The sequence below is a fragment of the Lipotes vexillifer genome, unplaced genomic scaffold, assembly GCF_000442215.2.
Source record: "Lipotes vexillifer unplaced genomic scaffold, Lipotes_vexillifer_v1.1 scaffold395, whole genome shotgun sequence".
Classification (NCBI taxonomy): Eukaryota; Metazoa; Chordata; class Mammalia; order Artiodactyla; family Lipotidae; genus Lipotes; species Lipotes vexillifer.
Window position 1 is genome coordinate 2,195,746 of NW_006797390.1, and position 27,209 is coordinate 2,222,954.

General features: G+C 46.1%; 2 protein-coding genes across 5 annotated transcripts in view; one reads left to right on the plus strand and one right to left on the minus strand.

The window, feature by feature from the left end:
* M6PR (mannose-6-phosphate receptor, cation dependent) overlaps positions 1 to 4,360 on the plus strand; it is a 9,632-nt gene extending 5,272 nt beyond the window's left edge. The window contains exons 2-7 of one of the 2 annotated variants that reach the window (XM_007469356.1): positions 31 to 210; positions 998 to 1,164; positions 2,213 to 2,322; positions 2,603 to 2,733; positions 3,283 to 3,409; positions 3,862 to 4,360. In XM_007469356.1, the coding sequence (XP_007469418.1) occupies positions 32 to 210; positions 998 to 1,164; positions 2,213 to 2,322; positions 2,603 to 2,733; positions 3,283 to 3,409; positions 3,862 to 3,984 (837 nt within the window). In that variant the 5' untranslated portion in view covers position 31 and the 3' untranslated portion in view covers positions 3,985 to 4,360. Of the gene's footprint in view, positions 1 to 30; positions 211 to 997; positions 1,165 to 2,212; positions 2,323 to 2,602; positions 2,734 to 3,282; positions 3,410 to 3,861 lie in introns of those variants that run through there. The other variant, XM_007469357.1, reaches the window with a different exon arrangement.
* Positions 4,361 to 5,651: 1,291 nt separating this feature from the next.
* On the minus strand, positions 5,652 to 27,201 carry PHC1 (polyhomeotic homolog 1). Of its 3 annotated transcripts, XM_007469359.1 has the most exons (16): positions 27,003 to 27,201; positions 25,762 to 25,770; positions 24,061 to 24,218; positions 22,854 to 22,964; positions 21,970 to 22,050; positions 21,334 to 21,483; positions 20,464 to 20,619; positions 14,205 to 14,694; positions 12,029 to 12,807; positions 11,312 to 11,459; positions 10,861 to 11,072; positions 10,146 to 10,260; positions 9,188 to 9,296; positions 8,830 to 8,980; positions 8,139 to 8,370; positions 5,652 to 6,656 (listed from the first exon to the last, which is right to left on the minus strand). In XM_007469359.1, exons 2-16 carry the CDS (start codon positions 25,763 to 25,765, stop codon positions 6,502 to 6,504), a joined length of 3,051 nt encoding a protein of 1,016 aa, XP_007469421.1. In that variant the 5' UTR covers positions 25,766 to 25,770; positions 27,003 to 27,201; the 3' UTR covers positions 5,652 to 6,501. The 3 variants fall into 3 exon arrangements, with proteins under 3 accessions (XP_007469421.1, XP_007469422.1, XP_007469420.1); XM_007469360.1 differs by lacking the exon at positions 25,762 to 25,770 and having other exon boundaries at positions 27,003 to 27,105; XM_007469358.1 differs by lacking the exons at positions 25,762 to 25,770; positions 27,003 to 27,201 and adding an exon at positions 26,908 to 26,942 and having other exon boundaries at positions 24,061 to 24,220.
* Between the last annotated feature and the right edge of the window lie 8 nt (positions 27,202 to 27,209).

The window sequence follows — 27,209 nt, forward strand, 5'->3', positions numbered from 1 at the left end:
CCCTAACACATGCACTCCCTCTCCCAAAAGGATGTTCCCCCTCTACAGCTCCTGGAGGACTGGCCTGCTGCTGCTGCTGCTGCTGGCTGTGGCAGTAAGAGAATCCTGGCAGACCGAAGAAAAAACATGCGACCTGGTAGGAGAAAAGGATAAAGAGTCAGAGAAAGAGTTGGCTCTACTGAAGAGGCTGACGCCGTTGTTTAACAAAAGGTAAATGAGAAGAATCTTAAAGGGCTTGAGGAGATAACTTTATTAAAGAATCTCCTCCTCCTCTTACTGATTTTATTTTAGTATTTTATTTAGTAGTATTTAGTACTGATTTTATTTCCTGTCCCCCAAACATAGGGGGGATACATGTATCATAACCTCCTCTGAGAGACGGTTCTAATCTGAACTTCAGCAATATTAGTCTTATTTGGCCGTGCTATCTTGCTTTGCTTCATGATATAGAGCACATGCTCAGCCCAGTGTTCAGCAGCCATGTGCAGGTACCTTATGCAGAAGAGTAGCGGTTTCCAAGACTGGGTCCAAGAAACCAGCTCATAGGAACTAAAAAGCATTATTTGATGCCTCGATATTTAGAAGTATCAGAATAACATATTTAGGCCTGCTGCGTCATCGTGTCAGGAATCTTCTGGTATATAAATCTGAAGATAATCTTTAAGGAAGGAGGGTGTATCTCATGAACATAGACCCTTACTCAAGGGGAAGTAGTAGCTAATGTTTTAGCATAGTCCAGAGCAATTATTCTAGAAATATCTACAATACTAGCTGTCTTGGATGCTGTATTTTAATCAGTCATCATCAACAGTTAGGGTGTTCTGTCTGCGTCATGGATATCTCATGATGCAACAGATATTATTCACTAGGACGTTTAACCGTGACATCAGATAAATAAGTTGAGTGCATCATTGTTGTTGTTGTTAAAAAGGAAACTGCTCTTCCTAAGGCTGACAGCTGTAACTGTCCTCTTCCTTTTCCCCACTTCTCCTCACAGCTTTGAGAGCACCGTGGGCCAGGGCCCAGACATGTATATCTACATGTTCCGGGTGTGCCGAGAAGCTGGCAATCACACCTCTGGGGCAGGCCTGGTGCAGATCAACAAAAGTACTGGGAAGGAGACAGTAGTAGGGAGACTCAACAGGACTCAGATCTTCAACGGAAGTAAGATTCTCCCTGTTGATCGGTTAATTGAATCCTTCTGATAATCCTGTATGTCTCAGCCCTTCCCAGGCTCCTCAGTGTACCGTACGGTATGTGTGGTTCAGCTCACCTGAGATACCTGCAAACCTCAGGATACCTAGTTCCACAGCTCCTCCACAGCCAAGGCTCAGGACATTTATGTGTTTGTTTTAAAGTGAGATCAAGCTTTTTTGCATACCAATCAGTCTACAAAAATTTCCCCACCATCTTGAGTTATGTTGATAATATTTCTCAAAAATCATAAAATCATATTGCTGGAAAGGACTATGTGAGCAACTGTGGTCTATTTTCCTCCCTTAAGCAGATAAATAAATTATTCACTGCACATTGTTGCTCCTATAAATAACATAGTAAAAAACAACGTTAAGAGTTTGGGGCTAGAGGTCAGAAGACTGGATTTTTGATCCAGCTTATATTTATTTGTCCTGTGACTTTGAAAAATCATTTCACCTTTTTGATTTTGTTTTCTCATATGCAAAATTGGAAGCACAGTCCTTACCTGATTCACCTCATGTGATTATTGATCAAATGATACTTTGCAAAAGAAATTTGAACACAGTAAATACTAAAGAAGGAAAAATGCCCCTCAGTCTTCAAAATCGTCTGCTTTGAATTTATCTGTGGCAAATTTATGATCTTAGGCTTTCCCTTGCCACCAAGTAATTGGATGGAACCTCTCCTTTTGATGTTAGCAGGTGTTCGGAAAATGTGAGTCATGATTAAGGTATGGATCATAATTGTATTTACACTATCAATTGCCTTAATTTTTGTGGAAAATTAAGGTTATTCTTGTATGACCGTCTGATTGTTAGTCGTCTTAATGAGGGAACACATAGCTGTTATAAAGGAGCAAGGTTTAGCTGCTGTTTCTGGTATACAGAGCTCATCCTGAAAGGGTTATTTTAATTACAGCCAATTTCATTGAACTCACTTCCACTCTACCACAGTGCCCAGGTCTGCCTCTGCTTTTCCTGCACCCCAAAGCTCCGTTTTCCTTGTCTCTCTTCAGGTAATTGGATCATGCTGATCTATAAAGGGGGTGATGAATATGACAGTCACTGTGGCAAGGAGCAGCGTCGGGCAGTGGTGATGATCTCCTGCAATCGACACACCCTAGCGGTGAGGCACCCTGGGGCCTAGGAGCCTAGAGGAGATGAAAGGACTGGGCTGAGGTGGGAGAGAGAGACTGTCCAGAGGGAACAAGATAATTGGGACGGAGGAGATAAAACAAGAAGTTCAGCTTTTCCCTGAGTCACAGGCACCCATGTTCCATCATACATGGAAGAGGAGGTTTTGAACCTGGAGAAAGCAAATGTTTTGTGGGTTTTGTGGGTTTGTGCTTTTTTCAGACAGGTGTCAGACACAACATAAATGTTGTGTTCTGTCCTCTTGTCATCAGGACAATTTTAACCCTGTGTTTGAGGAGCGAGGCAAAGTCCAAGATTGTTTCTACCTCTTTGAGATAGACAGCAGCCTGGCCTGTTCTCCAGAGATCTCCCACCTCAGTGTGGGTTCTATCTTACTTGTCACGTGAGTACTTTTTCCTTTATCAGTCCAAACCTTTTTTTTTTTTTTTAACTCCACAATTACTTGGAGGTCTATAGGTACAAATAGTGTGTGTGCATGTATATGTTATACTATAACTTGTAAAAATCCTCTTTAAACTCTGTGCAAGTTTTAAAAAATGACTTAATGTTTTGGCCCCGATAAATATTTGCATTTGGACGTAGGGTTTTTTCCCTACTGGAGGGCTGGACAGTTTTTAATATGCTGCCATTAGATTGTTCGAACTTTTAAAGAAATGGAGTTGTGTATCTAATGGTGACTGTTCTCAGCCCTAAGTCAGAGTCACAAACTCTTATTTTATTCTGATCATTTTGGTTTTCTCAGACTGACACTCTAATTGGTTTTCTAAGGACCTGCCAGCCCCCTTGTTCATTCAACTGACTACCCTTTTTTTTTCCTTTCATTTTTATGGAACACAGCTTAGGAAACAGGTAACAATGAGTAGAGATTATCTTTAGTATCTGAGTCTTACTATTTCTTGGTTTTTGAGTATAGATGTCTTTCTCTCAACAGGTTTGCATCGCTGATCGCTGTCTATATTATCGGGGGGTTCCTGTACCAGCGACTGGTGGTGGGAGCCAAAGGAATGGAGCAGTTTCCCCACTTGGCCTTCTGGCAGGATCTTGGCAACCTGGTAGCAGTAAGTAACAGGGCAGCTGGCTGAGTCCATGAATAACCAGCCATCCTGGTTTGCCCAGACTGTGGGGTTTCCTGAGACACAGGACATTGGGTGCTAAAACCACAAAAGTCCCAGCAAACCAACAGTTGGTTGCCCTAGTACAGATAAGCAACATAGCATCTTAGTGTCTGGCCTTGCTAAGGCTTGGCTGGAAGAGCAGTCCTTTTGCTGAGATTTGGGAGCCTGATACAGCTCTTAAGGGGCCTAGGTGAGGAAAGGGTGAGGCCAAGTTAGAACCTGTCTGTTCTTTCCCACATTCTATTCAAGCTGATTCTTGGAGCTTTGGGGTTTTCTCTTCATTATCCCTGGAGAAAACCAGTTCCTGCCACATTCTTGGACTATAAACATGCTCTGCCCACCTGAAAGCTGCTGATTTCAAATGATCGTTTCCTTCCTTTCCTTTCCCCCTACAGGATGGTTGTGACTTTGTGTGCCGATCTAAACCCCGAAACGTGCCTGCTGCATATCGCGGTGTGGGGGATGACCAGCTGGGGGAGGAGTCGGAAGAAAGGGATGATCATTTATTACCGATGTGATTGCACTTTAAATGTCCGGCTTCTTCAGCCCCCAAACCAAAGCATCCTCAGCCAGGTTTCTTAAGCAGCCTCCGCTCGTCTCTCATCTCACCCTTAATATTGCTCTTGCTTTCTGGTTTGCTTTTGGTTTGCATCCACTTGTCAGTAGCAGAAATGCCTTCCCTTTGTTCCCTATTTGTTTTCCCTCCTGAGAGGTACAGTTGTAGGACAGTGATAATATAATAGGGCCAATGACAGCAGAGGCTGTTGCACTATCTCTTGGTATCACAAAGTACAGGTAGGGGAGTTATCATGAGCAAAAGGGTATGGCAGGCTCCCTGACCCTTCCTTTTTTAAACACATTTTCACAAGTTTTTGAGACACTGGATTTCTTTAATTTAAAAAAAAGAAAAGCAAAGAAACACTATTTATACAAGGTTTGATTGCTTTCATGCTGTTACTCTGTACCCTACAGTAGTAGTCTCCATGAGAATCTGGATGTAATTTCTTGCTGCTTGGAACTATTTTGCAGTGATTACTTGGTTCTAGTCCAAGTACTACCATTTGGTTTGAGCCAGGTGATGTCGTAAACTTAATTCTCCCACCTCTGGGATTAGGATGGGAAAATTTGAAATTTCCCAATTAGAGGATTACAAGGTACCATACATCATTTGCTGGCATTGGAGTGACTTTATAGCTGGAGCTAGGACCCGGATTGTAGTCTAAGGTTATTGGTCCATCTGCAGCCAAAATGCCTAATCCAGGAGTCCAGCCCATTGGAAAGGGACATTGAAATTGACCTCCTATGCTGCCGGGGTTCCAGAAAAGGGAGGTCTGTTTACCTTGGTAGTGGGATCTCCTTGACGACTTTCTTCTCCCACTTGCAGTCAAAGCTGGCAAAGCTTTTCTTACTCCTAAAATGTTCCCTGTATCAGTATTTCTAAACATGTTGCACTTTCCTTCATAGGCATGTCATTTTGACTTTTTTTTTTTTTTTTTTTTTTTGCTCTTTTTTTTTTTTTTTTTTTTTTTTTTTTTTTTTTTTTTTTTTTTTCGGTTTTTTTTTTGTGTTTTTTTTTTTTTTTTTTTTTTGCCCCTAGTCTTCTGGAAAGGGAATGGAGGCAGAAGTGGGACATCCAGGGCTCTGCCACCTTCCGCCCTGGCTGCGGCAGCTGCAGCACTTGTCCCTTTTTCTGGCTCAGGGACGTGTCTTCTTGCCCATGACATTACTTCTGTGGGGAGACGGTCTTAATCTTCTGATGCGTCCACCTTTCTGTTCAGGCCGTGTGCCCAGAAACCTGGCCTGATCGTTGTGTGATAGTGAGCCTGGGCCACTGAAGAGTAACATGGCTCCACTGGACACAGGAGGATGGAATCAATAGGCAGGGGCCTTTTTTAGCCTTTAGAGAAGGAAATGAAATGATTTCATCTTTGGACTTTTAAATACTATTGGAATGATTTTTTTTCTTCTTTCTAAACAGGGAAAATAATGTTATAAAAGCATCTTTTTTGTTATTTGTTTGCATCCCTCCCCCACACTCTGGTGTTTTAAAAATGCAAAAAATATATATATACATTTTTTTGTACAAAACCACTTAAAAGATTTAAAAAAAAACATGTTGGCCTAGTCATTTGTGTGAAAGAAGAGGGTAGATACACTGGAATGATGGAGTAACAGACAACTGAGACCAATTTTCATCCTTTTACTGAGGAGGAAAAAAAATATTTAATATTTTTGTTGTATAAGGTATAGCGCCTAAGGCAGGTACTTCTATTCCTGACCTCAGTCCCACGCGCTCCTGCTTTATAAAGCTATAGGACAGAGCAGAGTTGGAATGGAAAAGAAAGGTGGGGTAGGAGACAACAGATAAACTGGAAAGGAGCAGCGGGATGCGGAAAGAAAGACAACAGCCACATGTGTGCCCAAAACGTTTAGTCCCTGCAGCAAATCGGAATGATGCCAACCCAGTCTCTACCCTGGCTGGTGACCCTGCCGTGGATGCAGAAGAAAATATCCAATACTAAGGGAGTGACAACAAAACTCCGGGCCACAGCTACAGTCACACGATCCAGAGGGAAGAGGGAGTGCCAGATTTTGCTACTTGTGTCACACAAGCTAGAAAACCCTAGCTCCCCCACTGCTATGGCACACCTACATTCCACCCATTTCCTCGCCTCACCATACTGTACATTCCTCCTCTAGGAGAATTCTGACCCTGGCTAGACACTCCGCTCCAGGATAAGGCTGAGCAGTCCTAGTTCTCTAGACTGCCTCTTTTATAAAGATTGGATTAGGGTAGGTGAGAATCGTAAAGATTTAAAAAATAAAGTAGAACCCAGAGAAATGTCAAAGCTGCCACCATGTAGCACCAGCGACCAATTCTTGCACTTGTCTTCCCTGTCTCAGTAATCCCCTCTACAGAAGACATACATAATTGGAACAGCTCTGTCTTCCCTGTGAAGTCTCTGCTGGCACCAGGTTATAACCTGGACAGTGGGGAGTGTCTGCCTTAGGCTGGTTTGTGCAAGAGGGCCACCTTAGGTCTCCTTGAGGACGTTTATCTTGGCGCAGATCTTGAGGGCAGGGCCCAGCTTGATGTTCATGGCACTCATAAGATGTTCCTCTTTAAGTAATAAAAGGGCCTGTCCATCAATCTCCTGGGAACGAAACTCCTCTGCAATCTCTTGGCAGCCTAGAAGGAAATGATGGGAATATGTATGAGAAACTACACGGTAGCACCAAAGTACTTGTCCTAAATTCAGTAATACAATGGCCTGACATGGCAAGCTTTGGAAGCAAAATGAAATCAGAGCAACTGGCTATTTATAAAAACAAAAAGAGCCAAGACAGGGACTTCCCTGGTGGCGCAGTGGTTAAGAATCCGCCTGCCAATGCAGGGTACGTGGGTTCGATCCCTGGTCCGGGAAGATCCCACATGCTGCAAAGCAACTAAGCCCGTGTACCACAACTACTGAGCCTGTGCTCTAGAGCCCGCAGGCCACAACCGCTGAGCCCACATGCAGCAACTAGTGAGGCCCACGCACCTAGAGCCTGTGCTCCACAATAAGAAGCCACCACAACGAGAAGCCCGTGCACCGCAGCGAGGAGCGGCCCCTGCTTGCCACAACTAGAGAAAGCCCACGCGCAGCAATGAAGACCCAACACAGCCGAAGTATTAACTAATTTTTTTTTTTAAAAAAAGCCAAGATAAAACACCTAAGTTGTTCAACCAGAGATACCTTCATTCAGATAACCTGAGGGGGGCAAAGGGCGGGAGCAATATATATATGTTTTCTTTGACACTGGCAAGAAAATCAAAAGTTAAGAGCCGTCTTGACATCTTTAAGGGCCCAGAATTCAGACAAAATACCAAGAAGGGTAGGATGGTTTTCCTGCTGGAGAAAGCCATCCCTTTGTCAAGAATAGCTTATCTGCCAATGCAGGGGACACGGGTTCTAGCCCTGGTCCGGGAAGATCCCACATGTCACGGAGCAACTAAGCCTGTGCACCACAACTACTGAGCCTGTGCTCTAGAGCCTGTGTGCCACAACTACTCAGCCCATGTGCCACAACTACTGAGCCCGCGCACCTAGAGCAGCCCACGCTCCGCAACAAGAAAAGCCGCTGCGATGAGAAGCCCGTGTACCGCAGTGAGGAGCGGCCCCCACTCGCCGCAACTAGAGAAAGCCCGCACACAGCAACGAAGACCCAACACAGCCAAAAATTATAAATTAAATAAATAAATTTATTTTTTTTTAAAAAAGAATAGCTTATAAATAATCCTGCCTTGAAGAGAACAGGGCAACAATGGCCCATTATTTCCTAATCCCCTTCTCCGCTGAGAAAAGTCTTTTATCCGTGGTGGGTATCCCAATTAATCACATATAAAAAAATACTTTAAAAATTATTGGTTAAGAATCATAGATGAAAATCAACTGTTGCAAAATTACTGACACAGCAGACAGTCAACCCAGGAAAACTGGGAAACCAGGCTGTGGACAAAACCGGAATAAATACCAAGAGTACAGCCTTCGTCATACCATACTTAAGCCTCCACTGCTTAAGTCCATTAACATTTCCAGTTACAAAAGCCCCTGTGGGATGACCTAAAGAAAACTGTAGGAAAATGAAGCAATATAGGTGACCTGGGTCCTGGTGGACAGGCCCGCGATACCTTGTAGAGAAGCAATAAACTCATACACCTCCTCTACGCTCCAACGGCTAGGATTACTGGACAGGAACACAGGGTTGATGCCATGTAATTCTGGTGTAGGCGGAGCTGTATTGGGGTTCCCCAGGTCACGTTCTCCATGCCCTGCTCGCACGGATAAAGGCCCAGGAGATGTTGGAGAGAGTGCTTCATCGTAACTGGAATTATCTGAACCCCGGCTAGAGTCCTCTTGACCCTACAGAAAAAAATGCAAAACAGGTCACAGGAACAGTGTCATGAGGTTTCCCTCTCCTCCCCCAGCCACCCTGGGTTTGGATTACTATCGGGCACAGAGGAAAAACTAATCTTAGCACAAGTGAAATAATCTGTACTTCACGTGCAAACGCCCGAAGTCACCAGTCCGCTCTCGAGTGCCTTTCAAGTATGAACTGTATCCCTCTCTCGGTTCTCCCCTTCTACCAACGACTGCCCTAGATTTTTCCTCCTCAAACACAGCATGAGGATTAACAGGCAACCAGTAAGGTGAGAAGGGACACAGAGGTCAGGATCTCTTGGAATTTGGAGTAAGGCAATCAACACAAAACTGGAGTTCTGGTCTCATACTCATTTTAGCTGGGCAAAGGAACTGCCCTGTGGGGAAGAGGAAGGAAAAAGGCCCATTTCTGAGGTAGTGCGCCCCGCACCGGCAGCTCACCCGGTGACGCTTGCCCTGGATCTTGGCACGGGCGATGTCGGAGGAGCTGCGGCGGGGTCCGCGCCGGCGAACGCGGGCATAGTTGGCTTCTTGAAACTCTTTCATTTTTTTCCTCTTCAGCCGGAATTGGTGGCTACAGCTCACATTATACCTACGGGTCAGGGGACGTACAGGAGGTCATGAGTGCTACCAGAGAAGACCACCTTGCTCCCCTGCACTAAATGTGAACTGGGATTTTAAGGGCCGATTTGGGGAAGGGAATGAAAGCAGAGGAGACATTAACTATGAGCCTTGAGCAGATCCTAGGGAAGGGGTGTAAAGTTAGATGGAGGGGGGTGAGGCGGGGTGCCTACAGTACCTCTTCGCGCAAGTCATGGAGCAGAATCTCTTGGAGCCGCGAAACTGCTCTGCAGGGGCGTACTTCCCACAGTACTCGCACTTCAGGAGGTTCGCCTTCTTATCTAGCTCTGAAAACAAGGCAGCGCGGGAGGGCTGCATCGGTTTCTGCTGCCACTCAGGCCCCCATCAGGCCCAGCGCTGGACTCTAATTACTCTCAGGGTTCCCCCCAAAGACCTACTCAACCTAATTGAGAATCTCCCTAAAACAAAGTTCAAGATGCAGAACCGTAAAGAACTGTCCTTCAAGAACATCACAGTCTTCCTAACCTTAAGCCAGGTGATTTCCACTTTAAATGACTAATTTTATCCTGACTCATAATCTCAGATTTCAGACAAGATTGCATTTCTGAACAGGAGAGAGGAAAAGATTACTGAATGCCTGGAAAGACATAAGACCTCTCTCCCACAGAAGTTTCCAAAAGCAGTGGGGGAAATGTGAACAGGACTCCTTAACATGTAGTACAGAATCTAGAATAAGGAGAACTGGAAATTAAGATATAGCCTGTATTTTTTTTTTTTTTTTTTTTTGGCCGCACCCTGCAACGTGCAGGATCTTAGTTCCCCAACCAGGGATCAAACCCGTACCCCCTGCAGTCGAAGCGTGGAGTCCTAGCCACTGAACCGCCAGGGAATTCCCAGAAATAGCCTATTTTAGATCGTCTTTTGAAAAATATATCCTTATAGTAAATAATTCAACAGATTACTCTAGCTTGATAAAATTCCCCTTAATTCTATCCCATGGAAAAACTTTTGTGTGAGTCTACGTATTCTGTTATATGATGTGGCTTCTGGTTTCTCAGCGTGGATGGACTTCACATAATTCCCACTTTAAATAGGTAATTCGTATTTTACACTAAGTCCTCAAACACATCTCCATCAGCCTCCTTCCCCAGATGGGTCTCTAAATAAATACTTACCAGCAGATGGGCTGTCCCCACCTAAGGGGCCACCCGACTGATTCTCATTCAGCCCTGTCACGAGGCCAGTCTGCAGTGGCTTCTCAGACTCTTTCAGTAACTGAGAACAACCCACCTGTCCCAGAAAAAGGTTAGTTAAGTTAGCCTAATTCCTTTCTGCTTCCCTATAGCTTTCCCCACCATTTTTCCCCACCATGTCTCTGCCCAGATTTCTGAGTTAATGTCCAAGTCCGATGCAGAGAAAACCATTTTCAATATAGCAATCAAGAGCCTCTAACTGGCTTTTTTCAGATAAGCCACTGGAGAACAGCTTCCTACCTGGGCTCCCTATTTTGTCCTTTTCCTCCCTAAATTGTAGGGAACATACTAGGAGTCAAGATACCTGTGTTCTAAGTCCTGGTTCTGCAACTCATGGTATCCAGAAAAGTCTCTTAACTTCTCTACCACAATTTTCTTCACTATATAACCACCTAATTTGTCTTAACTAAACATGACAGCTTTAGAGGTCACTTTCTTCCTTTTCTTCTCCTCTTCCCAACATTTTCACTTTCTAGTCTACATATTCTTTCTTCTCTTCACTTCCTTCTTTACAACTAACCATACAAAAAACAGAATTGAACCACTCGCTAATAATTAAATAGTTCTGAGCCTTTTGATTTCGTGGAGTTTGAAAAGAACAATCAGACCAAGCCCCACCTTCTGGCCCTGCCCTCACCGGAAAAGGTTCTGCTCCTTCCTGGATAACGAAGCCTTCGATGATGTGGGTGAGAATCTGGGGCTTCACAATGGCCTGTGGGGGCTTGGAGTCACCCATCTGTCTGGACACCATGGCCAGCGTGGGAGGTGGTGCTGGTGGGGCAGGAGCCAAGGCTACTACATCACTGCTCGGGGTACCAGCATTCACACTGGTCACTGGTTCAGCTTTGTCTGGAAAATAAACACAAGATTGAGGAACAGGCAGGGGATGACCTAGCTGATCCATCTATGAACCAGGTCAGCCTGATCTTCCACAGTAATACATGTTCCCTTTTGATCGTTCACCCTGGATTCCCTGTGTCTGGATCTACTCCACCAAGTCTACTGAGGCAGAGTGATCTTTCAGCTCACTCAGAACTTTCCTCTAACTTCTATGTACTCCAGCAGCACTGCAGAAGCCAGTTACTCACCTCCGAGACCGCCCTTCTCCTCCGTGGCCTTCGGGCTCTCTACTACCGGAGATGCCTTCGCAGGGAGCATTGAACTCAATGTGGAGATATCGTCTCTCTCCTCCTCTGACTCAGCCTTGCGTTTGACGGGCAATGTCTGGGGTTTGCCCTATAAAGTGAAGGACAGGAAAGAAAAGATTTATGAGTGAAGGGTAACAAGAAAACACAATTATTCCCATACTGTCAGAGAAAATTTTCTTAGTTCTAGATTCCCCAATTTGTATACTTCCCACAGTACAGTAAAATTTCTGGTCATTCCCAAGAAGTGTAACTTCTACATCAAGATAAAAACTACAACGTTTTCTCCAGGTCCTCACATAGACCTGGAGTCCCTGGGTTCATCAACAGCCCAACAACGAACTGTTGTTTTTCTAAAAATCAATTTTGGTGGTTAAGGCTATATCTTGATATAACTTAGTACAGATCCAAAAACACAGAATTTTAGTGGCAAATTTAGGAGTATGAGCTTCAGATATTACCTAAACTAATGTCTCCCTCTTACAAAAGGAATAAATAAATGCCAGGATCTTAACCTTCCATGAACATGTCTCTCTCCTACAAAAGAAGCAGTGATCAATACCAGTCTCTTAACCTTCCTAACTCCTTATTCCCCTCCTAAATTAAACTCAGGTCCTCTCAAGGATGATAGTGCCCTCAAAGCCATCAGGCATCACTCACCGGCAGGTGCACAGACTGCATGTAGAAGGCGGCAGGGACCTGGGCCACAACAGGTGAGGAGGCGGTAGCTGCCCCCTTCACCACGTGTGCCGTCCCCTGCACAGGAGCCAGGGTCATCCCCGAGGCCAATGTGGGCGGGCACTCCTGCAGCGCACCAGGGGCCTGGGATGAAGGCGGCGAGGAGGCCAAGTGGGCCTGGCCAGGCTGCACTGTGCCTGGCATTCCCCGGGAAGCAGGCACGGCAGCTGCCAGCTGGGCCAGCCCCAAAGCCTGGGCCTGGGCTGTACCTGGCTGTCGGGTGCCCACGACTTGCACGGGGATGTGGGGCGGAGGTTGCTGGGTGGCTGACATCTTGGCAGCCCCCAGCTGAGGAGGCTTGACAGGGGCCACAGGTGGCTTGGACTGGATGGGGACGGGGGGCTTGGGGGCTGGGTCAGGAGGGAGCGACAAGGGTGAAGACTGCAGCATGGGCTGGACAACCAGAGTCTGGGCTGGCTGCTGGGACTGCGAAGGCGGGGCCTGCTGGGCGGGTGGGCCCTGCGGGGGTTGGGGGGCAGGGAGGGGCGCGGCCTGCTGCTGCTGCTGCTGCTGCTGCTGCTGCTGCTGCTGCTGGGCCAGCTGGAGGTGGGTGGCCGTGTGCAGCAGCTGCGCCTGGCGGTGCGGGAACTGCTGCTGGTGGTGGATGGCGATCTGCTGCTGGATCACCACCTGCTTCTGCTGCAGGTGGATCTGCTGCTGCTGCTGGATCAGGGAGTGGGGCTGGATCTGCGTGTAGGTGGCTGCGGGGACAGCCCCAAAGCGACAAAGAGGGAGGGGGGCAGAAACTCAGCAGCAGCCCCAGGAATGGGAAGCCAGAGCACCCTTCCGAGGCGAACCCAGACGGCGAATGGAAGGCGAGCCTGGAGGGGCCCGGGCGGCTGCTTGGCTCACCGTCCTTCCTAGTCTGACGTTACCAACTACCCCAGTCTTAAAGGTTTCCGGGAGAGACCACTCTTGCTCGAGCAGTTAACAGTCCCAGTAACTTCTTGCGTTTATCTGACTTTTATTTTTTTGGTCTACTTAAATCCTGTTCCTTTGCACTCAGCAAGGACAACGGCGGGCCCATCCTCTCCACGATTAGACTCAGCTCCTCAAGCACTGAGGCCATGTTTCATTCATTTTTACATCCCTAGAACCCAGCCCAGGGCCTGACACATGAGAAACACTTAGCAGTCACTGAAATAATAAACGTCCACAGAGGTAAAGATACCAACATCTTCCCGTGAATGCCTCGGTCTCCAAGATTTATCAGTTTGGGTCAATGCCTATGAGAAGATGTCTTACGAGTCAGCAGCTGCGAGCTCGGACTTTACCCAGTTTCCTCCACTGTAAACTAAAGTTGGGATCTCCCCGCTCCATACTCTACCAGAGTGTCCAGAGGATATATGTGAAATGAAAGCACTTCGGTAACAGAAGTGCTACAGTGTGTAACTACTAGGTATTAAACTGATAATTAACTGTTACATTTTGTGAATACATTATTCAAGTACAGCAACAACTAAAGAACTAGAAACGAGGAAGGCAAAATAAACATTACCAAGTAAGGTGCACACATCTAACTCTATACACAGCCTGAAATCAAGAACTATTTGGGGTTATTATTTATTCTTTTTTATCCTTATCATTGATACAAGATGATACAAGATGATCACAAGTTGACTGTATTAAACCACGGCTCTATTTGCTCATCCTAAGTGCTCTAAGGTACCTCTACAGTCTCTGCTCTACACTGGGCCAACTAACCAACATTAAACGCATCCCTTATGCTAAACTGTAAGCTCCGTGAGCAGAGGAGTCTGTTTTTTAAAGATGTGTCCCAGCACCTCCTAGAACATAGTAGGCAATTCAAAAAGAACCAAGTGAATGAATGGGTTGAGTGAGTAAACTGAAGAACTGAGGACCTAAGAGAGGACAAGGCAACTTGTAAACTGACTGCTGCCTGGTGGAAACAGACCAGATCCATCTCTGTTACCTGTCGTCCCGTCTCCCTGGACTAATATGATCAAGGTTGATGTGATTCTCTTTCCTTCCACTAGTCCGGGACCAAGAGAAGCAGGAAAAATGGCAAAGATATGTACTCTGACGATTTTAAACAAGTCCCGAGAGAACAATGACATTATGAGAGGTGACAGCTTACCTGAGCTAATAAGGGTCTGGCTGGGAGCAGGTGTGGCTGTCCGTGTCAGGTTCATGCCCACGCTCTGCTGACCAGTCCCATCTGCTTCTGCCTTCTTGGCCGCTGCACTTTCTGCTTCTGTCTGGCTGCCCTGACTCACAGTCACTGCCTGGGCAGCAGGCAAGGGCTGCACCACTCCTGTGCCCTTCCTGGGACAGCTCCCACCACCACCCATTCCTGAGGAAGGCAACTGACCCAAGCCCCCAGGTGTCTGGCCACCTGGACCCATGGACCCTGGGATGCTATTCCCACTGCCTCCACCAGCTTGACTGAGGTTGAGGGACTGGCCTGAGGCCCCAGAGGAAGCCTGAGCCACAGTGAGGGCCTGGCTAGAGGCCTGGGAGAGGCTGGAGACAGGGGAGGCTCCAGGAGGAATGGCCTTCTGAGCAGAGCCTTGCATTTGGGGTCCTTGGGTTGAGGCCTGTTGGTTCCTGACTGCCAAGTTCTGCACCTGAAAGATAAGAAGCAAAAGACAGACTGAGAAAAGGGGAACAGGGGGCACTCAGGGCAAAGATTTCTGTGACTGATTCCAAAGCAGTGACGACAGCTACAGATATTCCACAGCCCCCTCAACTCGTACCCCCTCCTGTACAAACGTACACAGTGAAGGCCTTCCCAGGGAGAGACTCAAGTCATATTTGATTTTTCAGGCTCCTTCACTCACTATCAAATCCATCATCTAGTTTGGTTATTTTATTCCTTCAAAATGTCTCCGATTTTCCCTTTCCTCTCCATTTATTCATTCAACATCTACAAAACATCTACTATGCTTCAGGTACCACACCGGTTATTGGGAATGCAAAGATGAAAGACACGAGCCCCTGCTTTTAATGAGTACTTTCTACTAAAAAAGACAAGAAAACCAAATTACACTATGCACAGATAGGCACACAGTGCTACACGAGCACAGAGAGGAGATTAACTCAGACTAGGGAGATCAGCGAAGACGTCCTAAAACAGGTGATGTCTGAGCTGAGAACCAACAGGTAATAGTGAAGGCAGGGGTTTGAAGACATAGGTGACAACACTGCAAGACCACTGAGCCAAGAAAGTGCACAGCATTTTTGGAAATTATAAATATTTCATTATGTTTGGGGTGAACTAGAGGAAATGGCAAGAAGTGAAGCTAGGAAGGTAGGCTGAGGCTAGAAAGAGGACAGATCTCGAAGGGCCTGGTGTGTTTTTTTAACACACCAGGCTCAAGAGAGCCTGAACTTTACTTTGGAAACAAAAGTTTCTCCATCTTCTTTGTTGTTATATTCCCAGCACCTAGTACAGTGCCTGACAGATAGTAAGTGCTCCAAGGTATGAATGGAGAGAAGGAATGATGAGCACTTAATGGATTACAGGAAGCCACTGAAGAATATGCATCAGAATCATCGTGATCAAATCTATAGTCGAAACTATTCTTTTAAACACTGCTGATGAAAGTATAAATCAGTACAACCACTTTGGAAAACAGTTTGGCATCATATCCTAAAGGTGAATATTCACACACACTCTAATAACCCAGGAATCCCATAAGAGAAATGCTCACCATGTACAATGGGTGGCTTGTGTTAAGAATGGTCACAGCAGCACTAGTCATGATAATAAAAGCCTGGAAACCAACTGAATGGCCATAATCAGAAGAGAAGATGAATTAAGATGTGTAGTATATTTACACGATGGAATATTACATAGAAATCAAAATGAATAAAATACAATGACATACAACAAAACAGATGGATTTTGACAATAAGCTATTAAATCATTCCCAAAAAGACTGAACACAAGTACAACACAAGTACCTTATAAATTTAAATATAAATTAGACATGTGTGTGTGTGTGTGTGTGTGTGTATATATATATATATATATAAATGATATGGTATCTGGAATTTGCTTCTAAATAATCTACAGGTGAAGGGAAAGGGTCTGGAGAGATTGGCCACATGTTTATAAATGCTGAAGCTGGATGGTTAAGTACATGGAGATTCATATTTCTTCATATTTTTGTTTATGTCTGAAATGTTCCATAATAAAAGTACATTTCAGAAATATACGTAAAGGCAATAAAACTATATAAAAAGGGACACAGGGAAGGATGAACCTAGGAATCATGGGTATGGGGAGGGAGTGGATGGAACTGGGGATGGCTTATTACATGATTAAAACTTACTGAGTAAATATTTTTAAAAAGTGGACCACTGATGAGAGGAGGCCATGAGCCAAAGATTACGATTTATCAAATTCTGTACACCAGAGGTACAATTAAAAATAATGTTAGTAACAACATATATCTCCTTATTAAAAAACTTATTCTGATAGTAATGTGGGAGAGGATTAGAAGTAGATATGGCTGAAGTCAACAGACCAGTTAGGAAACTAGTACAGTAATTCAGGTGAAAAACAAAAAGAACCCGAATTCAGACACCAGTAATAAAGAGGAAGAGGTAACAGCTTTTGAGAGAGATTTACAAGAATCATCAGGATCGGGTGCTGGGGCACCTATATACTTCCTACCTTTTCTAACCGGCTTCCTTTCCATAATGGCTATTTAAAACTTTCCTCCTCTCCTTGTACCTCAGAACCACTTCCTCTTTCCCCGTCACTGTTCACTCCAGCAGAGACAGTTAAACCACTAGATGTGCGTGATGCTTCAGCAGTTCCACCAAACCTGCCCCCATCACTTACCACCCCGTCTCCCTCTCCTTCCTCCTCTCCAAGGGCCGTCCTGGAGGCCGAGGGTCCCATCCCCTCCTGCTTCAGCCTCTCCTCTACTGGCTCCCTGCCATCACCAAGCGGAACCCCATTCCCAAGCCCAGCTTCACCCTCCTCTCCTGTTCTTGCTAATCTCTTAATAATTGCTTACAACCACCGCACCGACTCCCACCACCCAGTCACTCCTCAAGTCACACCGCTCCTCTGGCTTCAGCCCCCGACTCCCCCGGAAGGGCTCTCCACCCACAGACCTAAGTCCAGCTCTCCTGCCCTCTCCACTGAACTGGAGAGAGGACCCCCTCCACTTTCATAACATTCGGCTCCCTTGTCTTCGTGACACCGCACAATCCAGATCTTGTCTCTGTCACTCTTGCCTATTCCCCTCTGCCAGCCCACCACCCTCTACTCCACCTGGAGCTGCTCTATTTTCTAAGGGCTCGTTCTAAACCTCAGCGCTCCAGCTTGAAGGCTTTTCTCTTCTCAATCCGTACCAGCTCCCCAAGCGGTTTCCGGTGCTTGACTTCTCATCATCTCCAAGCACACTACTCCTGTCTGTTCACCTCCAACTCAGTCAGACCTCTCCTCCGAGCTGAGCACTGTGTACATCAGACTGCTCACCCGAGATCTCCTCGTGGGCGGCTCACAAGCACTGCTAGGTCGGCACATCCTCAAGTGAACTTCACCCTGCGTCCACTTCCCCGGCATTCTTCATCGCATTCACAGCACTCCTGGCCCAACACGGCCGTGTCAGATCCCAGCTCTGGCACCTCCCCCCACTCCCCCATCCACTGGATCAGGCCTACCTTTCCAATGATCTTCGAAGTTTTTCTCCAATCTACTCATTTCTGTCCATCTACATTGCTACCACCTAATCCAAACACCGACTTTCCCCTAAACTCTTACAACAGTTTTCCTCCCTATATTCACACTCACACCATTTCCATTTATCCTCCAGAGGAGCCAACATAGTCCTTAAACTAAAAAAAAAATTTTTTTAAACCCTCAAGTCTCCAAGTCACTGCCATTTCCCACTGGCCTTCACATAGAGCCCCAAATCCTACACACAGTCCCCAAGGCCCTGCAAGATTAGTTTCTCCCACCTCCCCAGTGCCATCTCCATCCCCCAGTGCCAGGCTCCAGGAACATGGGTCTTCTTTTAATGCCTCAAATATACAAAGTCCCTTCCCTCCTCAGGTCTCTGGACATGGGGGGGACCCTGCCTTCACTCTCATTCCATGTCTTCCCCTAACTTCTACAGACCCCCATTTAACTGCCATCTCCTCGGGAATGCCTTCTTGACTTCTACCCCCATCCCAAGGCTAAATTAAGTCCCTTTCTATGTTTTCAGAGCACTCTACTTTTTTTTTTTTTAATAAATTTATTTATTTATTTTTGGCTGCGCTGGGTCTTCGTTGCTGCGCACAGGCTTTCTCTAGCTGCGGCGAGAGGGGGCTACTCTTCGTTGCGGTACGAGGGCTTCTCATTGCGGTGGCTTCTCTTGCTGTGGAGCACGGGCTCTAGGCAGGCGGGCTTCAGTAGTTGCAGCACATGGGCTCAGTAGTTGTGGCTCGCGGGCTCTAGAGAGCAGGCTCAGTAGTTGTGGAGCACAGGCTTAGTTGCTCCACGGCATGTAGGATCTTCCTGGACCAGGGCTCGAACCTGTGTCCCCTGCACTGGCAGGGGGGGGGTTAACCACTGCACCACCAGGGAAGTCCTCTAGAGAGCAGGCTCAGTAGTTGTGGAGCACAGGCTTAGTTGCTCCACGGCATGTAGGATCTTCCTGGACCAGGGCTCGAACCTGTGTCCCCTGCACTGGCAGGCGGATTCTTAACCACTGCACCACCAGGGAAGTCCCAGCACACTGTACTTTCTAATGAAGCAATCACTAAACTATTCAGGTGATTATCTGTTCAGTGTGCTTTGATGATGTGTCATCTCCATCAGTCCAGTGATCATGACCTTGGACATTCAAGGCCAAGGAATGTCTGATATCTGATCGTAATGAGGGCTAAACTCTTAAACACTCACTATGCTGTGTCTAGGCACTCTTCAAACGCTTACACACATCAACTCCCTTGGTCCTCACAACACACTCTGAGGTAGGTATTTTGTAACAGCTATTTAATAGATGAAGAAATTGTGGCTAAAAATGTTAGGCCATTTGCAGGGGTCACACTAAGTCATGGAGTTGGAATCTTACCCAAACATCAAATTCCCACTTTCAACCACTGCTCTGTCCCTCCACACACTGACACACAAATATCTGATGAATAAATAGATGGATAAATGAAAGAATTGCTATGGAAGCAGGCTCCACCTCATCCTCTGATTCCACGGCTATCACTGTAGTCTAAACCAAAGGCCTTACCTTGTAACTAAATGACCTCAACAGTTTCTTAGCAGGTTCCCTCATTTCTCTTTCTTCTCCAGGCACGTGTTCCTAAATGATTCTTTCTCAAGGAGTTTCCTGACCCTATCAATCTGCTGTTCAAGCCAGCAGTGCCACTGCTACCTGTGAAGTTACCTGGCTTTCAGACTTCTCCCTAACAACGACCTTTCCAGCCACAGGCCTGCTGCCTCCACTTTATTCACTCATTCCCAAATCATCTTCACATACATGAGATAGGCCTTTACACATACTGTTCTCTCTCCAGTGTTCTTCTTACTCCAAATCAAATTCTACCCGTCCTTTAAGAATCTGTTCATGTTCCTAAAAGTCACTGAAGAAATGCAGGCAACTCTTCCCTAAACTCCTGCATCACTCAGAGTTGGTACTGTTTACTTTTGCACTTCTTTCTTCTCTAAGCTCTTTGAAGACTTGACTCATTTTTCAATCCCCCAGTTTCTCGTATATACCTGAGCACATCAACAGAGAGAGCACAATATTTACTTGCTGACTGATAAACTAAAAGAATGAAACAAGTACTATGAGATCCCAGTCTGTATTCCATCCATAAGAAGCTAAAACATTCAGGCTCTCTATATATGTATACACACACATACACACATATATTGGAGATAAGGCATGGGAAGCACTGGGGAGGAAGACTTTACTGCGAACACAGTGAGCGGAAACAGACTGCTGAAGGTTGAGAGCTACAGTGACTCATAAAGACAAGGAATCAAGTGTTCTGCCAGTAACTCAGCCAGGTCAGCTTCATGTGTGTCTAACTAGAATTCCCTCAACCATCCCTTATCTTACAGAGACAGTACTGCAAGAAGAGAGAACTAAGACTTCCTGAATGAAACTGAGCCATGGAGGGCTAAAAGAAGGGTAAGGACATCTGTCCTGTATTAAGAATAAGGTTTCCCACATCCACAGGGCTGTTTTCAGTCAAGTCTACTTCCCTTCCTAACTCAAAGAACTAAAAAGGTGTAAGGTATTCAAGTTCTACAGAAATTTTTTTAAAAAAGGATTCTGTAAAGTGGTAATGGGGTGGAAGGGTGGGCCCTGGTCCGAGGCCATTCCCCTCGCCCACCCCAGCGTCCGTCCACTGGTCAAGTGGTCGCCACTGACCTGATCAGCATCTGCGTGAACTCCCGGAGGCTGAGCAGATGGCGCCTCCTGCTGGACCGCGGCCACCGCCCCGTTGGGCATCAGGATGAGCTGGGAGGCTAGAGGCACATTCCGGCCCAGGGTCCGGTTTACCTGCAACAGGTTTCCCAGCTGTGGCTGGCAAGGAGGAGGAAGAGGACGAGCAGAGGGGGGAGAGCAAGAGGCAAAGAGAGACAGAAGAGACGGGACCACAAGACAAAATAAACAGAAGATACGAAACAGCTAAGCCCTGCCCCTTTCCACACCAACCCAGGAGACCCTTATTCTCCACGTGCGATGAAGCATCCGAAGAAAACCTAGAACGTGTATAAAACTATACACTGATAACAAAGAATCAAACATCAAAGAAGTTGAGACAATGAGGATTGTGGAGTAAGTGTCTATATATAGTAAGTAGACAAGCCAAGACATAACACCTAGGATTCGTGTACTTGAGTTATAGGTTTAATGATTAGACTGTTATCTGACGCAAATTTCTCAAATACTAAGGTGAACATCTTCTAACTTAGGATCTCAATAATCTGCAGGCTACATGTAAACACTAAGCATCACTTCTAGAGGTTAAGTAAGGCACAGGAAGTAGATCAGCTTGTCTTAAAACATCTGGGTAACCATCATTAAATAAAACAGCTTTTACTCTGGGCATTCCCTGGTGGTCAGTGGTTAGGACCCGGCGCTTTCACTACTGCGGGCCCGGGTTCAATCCCTAGTCGGGGAGCTCACATCCCATAAACTGCGTGGTGCGGCCAAAAAAATAAAAAATAGCTTTCACCCAATAAGTCACAGGACATTTATGCCCCTGGGGCAACAGTGGCTGTGGCTTTGGCTTACCCGTAGATACATCTGGGCCTGGGACTGGTTGAGGGGTGGGGAGGTGGTGTTCCCCAGTAGCACAGATTGGGTCAAAGTGGTAGCACTGGGAGAGCTCACACTCTGGGATCGGCTGATGAGCTGGGCGGCCGACGTGGTGGCCAGATTGATCTGTGTGGTACAGAAAGGAACCAGGACTCAGGATTGGGGAGAGGTAAAAGGAAATATACACGACTGACAAATTCAGAGTGACGCGGTCAAGAACAGAGTATCTCACTTTCATAGAGGAGGAAATGAATAATACCTTGCTATCCATTACTGTCATCCGGCTACTGGAGGGTATCACCAAACCAGTCCCTAACCACCAGCGTAACAGTTGAGAAGGCAAAGGAACGAAACGGAACCGACCTTACTTCTCATTCAAGGCTTTGCTACCGCCTATGCAGGATTTTCCTCCTCCTTTCTTAGACCTCCTCGTTAAGACTCCTATACAGATCCAAGCTGGTTACTTTCCATTTTACTAATATTCTCTACATAAAGGCAGTAAATACCATTGACGGCTCAATAAACACTCTCAGACCAGCAGCACAAAGTAGTTTAACCCAGAGACAAAGACCCAGAGAGGAAAGCCCCTCGGAGGGGAGGGGCAGTACTCACAGAGGCCTGGGTGGTGGTGGTCTGCTGCTGGGCAGGGCTGGTGTTTGGGGAGCTGGCCTGCCGACTGGCAGCAATCGTGGCCTGTTAGAGGGGAAAGAAGACAAGAAAGAGCAGAGACAATGAAGGAAAAGGCTCTGAATCTGCCAGTAATAGATCACAGGCACAAATATAATAGAGATCTCAGGTAAGAACTGAGAGCCTCTACTATGGAGCAAGGACCAGTGTCTTCACAATCCCAATTACCCTCATGTTGTCACATATGCTAACCCAATAACTCCCACATGACCGAGCCGGGGCAGGCAGGCAACCCGTTCTCTTCCTCCCACTTTCTTTTAGCTGCAAGAAACTTTGGTCAGGTGACGTCATGAGTCACTGCTAAGTCCAGCCCAGTGCTGCCCAATCAATACAAATATAATACGAGCCACACATATAATCTAGTATGAACATTTCTCGAAAAGTGAAAAGAAACAGAAGTAAACTTCAATAATTTACTTTATTCAAGCTGATCTATCTCATTTCAACATGTATCCAACATAAACAAACTACTGAAATTTTTTTTTCATACTAAGTCTCTGAAACCCAAAATCTTTTCGCACACCTCCGTTTGCACTAGCCGTATTTTAAGTGCTCAATAGCTACCTGTGGCTAACGGCTACCATACTGGACGGTACAGGTCTAGCACAAAGCCATGCTACCTCTAAAAGGTAGTTTCCCCACAGTTCTTACTGAGAGCCCAGACACTAAGGTCCCTTCATCCTCCTGCAGGAGGACAGGAGGCAGAGGAGACTGTTTCCAGCCTGGCTCAGCGGAGGAGGTAGCATGCCCCGACCCACCTGTAGTGCCTGTTCCCTCCCTCCTGGGCCAGCTAGCTGCTGACCTCTCACCTGCTGGACGGCAGCCAGGCTATGCAGCTGGGCATTGCTGAGCTGCTGCTGGAGCATGAACTGGTGGAAATACTGAGCCGCGTTGGGCTGACGCTGCAGTGCCTGCAGAGCCTAGGAAGAAAGAGCGGGGATCAATCCACTTAGAATGAATCACTCCTGGGACTTGCCTGGCGGTCCAGTGGTTAAGACTCTGTGCTCCCAATGCAGGGGGCACGGGTTGGATCCCTCGTCGGGGAACTAACATCGCACGGCGTGGCCAGGAAAAAAAGAAGAATCACTCCTAACTCCTATTCTATGGAAATCACTGTGATCCTCTGAAAGGGACATATGGGAAGGAGGGAAACAAAGGAAGATGGGTATCTGGTTAAATTGTCAACATCTGATTTGTCCATTTTTATATCAGAACCAGTAAGTCCTTAAAAAGTAGACAAGCGGTTAATTCTGCTGTGCTCTATTCTTGAAAAGTAAAGCAGTGTAACTCACATGAACACTTATTTCCCAAAACGGAATCTGTAAATATACGATATAACAAAGAATTAGGACTAAACTGGTTTGAAAATAAATGGGATGTTGATTAATGTAAAGAGAAGAAGAAAATAAAAGACCATATTCTAGGGATACAATAAAGGTGACAGAATCCTAAGGGGTTGAATACGATGAAAAATAGAGTAAATGGTCACTTATGAAAGACTGTATCAGGTAAAATTTTCAAGTAACTGGCATTTTCAAACATCTACAGCATAATACTAATGGGTGTTTATCAAGATGATACTGGTAATTCAGTTTTAACATTAACTTCAGGATATTACTGTATTCTTTTTAATAATTAGAACCAGTCTTAGGATGTGCATAGTTATTCTGGTAGCTAAAATATTTTAAGTAAAAGTTCTTAACTTACATTACTCAGGATGATTTTCAAGAAAGACCAAAAATTAAAAACCTGACAATCCATAAAGAGAAATGGTTAGTTAGAATCTAGCAACATGAACTGAATGGCATAAAAACCTTGAAGACTGAATCTCATTCTGCCTCCTTGCTCAAACTGTTGTGAACTCCTAAGAGTCTCAGAACTGGAAGGGACCTTAGTTGTCACCTAATCCAACTCCCCACGTTTGCTGGAAAGGAACCAAGGGCAATTATCTTCCTGCATCCTTGCCCGCCCCAAGCCAATGCTCACAGATCACAGCCCCTCAGAGCTGAGCCTCACCTGCACTGCTTGCCGTTCGTACAGTGACATCTGAGCTATCTGGGGCCGAGAGCTGCCCCCAGAGCCGGAGCTCCCATTGGTGGAGTTGGAGCTCTGCTCACTCTCAGTCTCCATGATGGAGGTCCAGGGAGCCCAAGGCTGGTGCTCTGACTCGAGACCTAGATGGAAGCAGCAAAGGATTCAAATTTACACCTGATCTCAAACTACTATTTCATGTCATTATTCAAGTTATCTAAGAACCCTCCTCTTCTTCCATAAACCATGATTTCTCCGGTTTAATAACTACCAAATCTTCAATATACTCTTATAACCATAACTTCCCCACACCATCTTTTGACGCTAAGCAGTGTCTCAAAATAAACAACTTTTACCTATTCCCTCATGCCCTTAAATATAAAATGGCCAGAATGTAAGGCAGTTCCTCATAATACCAAGGCCACCTTATATCCCCATAACACTTTAAAATAGTTTAAAATCGTCCCATTTAAAATTTACTGTTCTCTCATCTCTCTCCGCATGTGCAACACCATTATCAGCATCATCTTATTAACAATGGTCACCATTTACTGAGAAGCCACTAGGTGCCTCCTCTCACTGGGCTAGGCTCTTCACCTGCATTATCTCTCAGTGCTTTACAGTAAATATAATTATTCCCACTTTACAATTGTGGAAATGAGGTTTTCTGAAGTTAAAGTTGTCCTAGTTAAGTATCAAACCTTTACACTAGGACATGCTTCTTCAAACCAAAAACAATCTATGATTAAGGCAGTGTCACTCACTTTGAGTACTCACTGTCATCATTTTATGGAGGAGGGGCTTAAGATACAGCTATCAATACACTGAATGCATCATAGAAAGGCATAAAACTAGGAGACAGAAGAACTAGCCTACAGCCCATATCGCCCGAAGAGCTGCCTGGTTCCCACTCAGGCTACTTGTAACACCTTGGACATGTCACTTTCCCTTCTTATAACCTCACTTTCCCTGTTTGCAAGGAAGGCTTCACAAATAAGTATAATACATCATTTTAACAAATGACTTACAGGTATTAAACATAGTAAAGACAACAATGAAAATCTTCAAGAAAATAAGATTCAACTTTTGAGTCCACTGAAGTAGGCAGAATTTACCCTCTGGGCTCTACACTAAAATTTGCAAAAAGACATGAAAACATTGCTAAGAACCAAGCAAAGAGACAGATGAGAAGTAGGAAGAAACATGCCTTCGAAGCAGCACTAAATGACAATAAGGTTTTTTTGTTCATTTTTTTTTTCCCCTCTTCTGTTAAACCTAAATACTATATTGTCTACTTTTGAGGCGTGGAGCCGCTATAAATATCCGGTCAGCATAGCACAATTTGGTTTTGGAATGTAAACATCAAACCAGAATTTCTGCTAAGGGGTGTCAACAGTTTTATTAGGGTGGATCTACTTTAATGACTGCATTCAAAACAAAGTAAACAAAATCAAAACGCTTGGGCTTGGAAATAAAGTTGGGGAGATTTTTTTATGATTCCATTCCCAGTATCATCTGACTGCATCGTTATCCCCCAAGAATTCAGTTGCACAGGAATAGCAAATGTTACTGCAAACATGGATATAACCCAAGAAGTACACAGGAGAAATCATACTGGCTTCAAGTCTAGTCTATCTTCTCCCCACATCTTTTGCCAAAATATTAAAGCACTAAACAGATACAGACCCATGAATCCTCATTATCAGCATGTGAAGAAAAAAAGTGGGTAAGGGTTAGAGGCAGCACGGCACAGCTGTATAGATCACCGGACTTAGTTTACTGGACTCAGAGACAGGAGGAGACCCTGGAGGGGACATTAATTCCCTTCATGGGTGAAAATGCTAATAAAACGTACGATCCCTCATCTCCCCCCAAAATGGAAGTCTTATTAATTTTTCAGAGTGAGAAACAGAAAAGAGGTGGAAAGGGACCAGCTTAAAGTTTTTATTAAATCAGGAGAAACTGTCATCAAAACCAGGATTCCTGGATCCCAGGCACATAAATCTATTCATTAGTGATCAGTGTTGGGACTGTAAAATTAAATACAGAAAGTTAAGATAAAAAGTTTGGGAAGCACAGTGAATTTAAATTTCCAGAATTTAACTGGAAGAGAAAGAGAAGCTGACCCATAGAGGTCCCCAAAGTAACTAAACCACGGTCATCCTGAAAGGCAGCATTTGGGCGTGTGTGGTTGGGTTGGAGCAGACCTTTGGCAAGGAGCTGGAAGAGGATATTGAAGTGGACCTGGTACTGGGCCTACCGAGCCAAGAGTTGGAGGAAATCAATTTCCCCAAGCACGAAACTGTCTCGTAGGAAGGATGGGGCATAGGAAGGGGGGCGGGAGGAGGGGGGTGGTTCGGGGAAGGCTGTGCCAAAGAAATGGAAGCCATGTGAAGAAGAGGGAGAGGAGACGCCCCAGGGGTCCTTGTTGTACCTAGAACCTGGATGAGAACGACGTTCGCAAGAGGGATCAATCACACCGCGGGACGGGGGTCGACTGAGCGGTGCCAGCAGTGAGCCGACCCAAGTGAGCGGAGAAATGTGCTTACTGAAAGCGGGGAGACAGACAGAAGTCGAGGAACTGGAGGCTGAGGAACCCAGCGGACCAGAAAAAGCAGGGAGATAACTAGACAGCATGCTTGGATGGGAAAGCCAAAGTCAGAGACGGGAAAATGAATGAGAGAATGAGCGGTCAGAAGCAACTAGGGTGACGGACGGACAGCAGTGAGCACAGCGAAATGAACAGAAGAGCGGGAGGCTGGACAGGCAGAGGGAAGGACCGCAGAGCGAGCGCCAGAGGTAGGCAGGGAAAGACGCCGGGGGAGGTACCTGGGGCGTTCCACAGCCCGAGGTGGCGGAAGAAACATCCCTGCGCAGCCAAGCCCCCGGAGGTCCTGCCCCTGCCCGGCCCGCGGCCGCCCGCTTACCTCCGCGCCTGGCTCTGCACCCGAGCGCTCTCGGGGAGGCGTCCACCTCACGTGCCGGGGTCCCCCGGTGCCGGGCTGGGCGGGGGGCTCGCTCGGCCTCCGCGGCGGGCTCCCCTCGCCTCCTCCCCTTCCTGGAGGGGCGGGGGCGCCGAGAGCGGGGTGGGAGGCGCCCGGCGCGGCCGCGGCTCCCCGCCCCCCCCGCCCCCC

Excerpts from the sequence above, each read along its gene's own strand:
- PHC1 (XM_007469358.1), bottom strand. The coding sequence starts at position 26,942 with ATGTTTCTTCCGCCACCTCGGGCTGTGGAACGCCC. Across the intron at positions 14,695-20,463 it reads TTCACGCAGATGCTGATCAG|GTGCAGAACTTGGCAGTCAG; the intron begins GTCAGTGGCGAC and ends CTTATCTTTCAG. Across the intron at positions 9,297-10,145 it reads TGGGGACAGCCCATCTGCTG|AGCTAGATAAGAAGGCGAAC; the intron begins GTAAGTATTTAT and ends CCTTGTTTTCAG.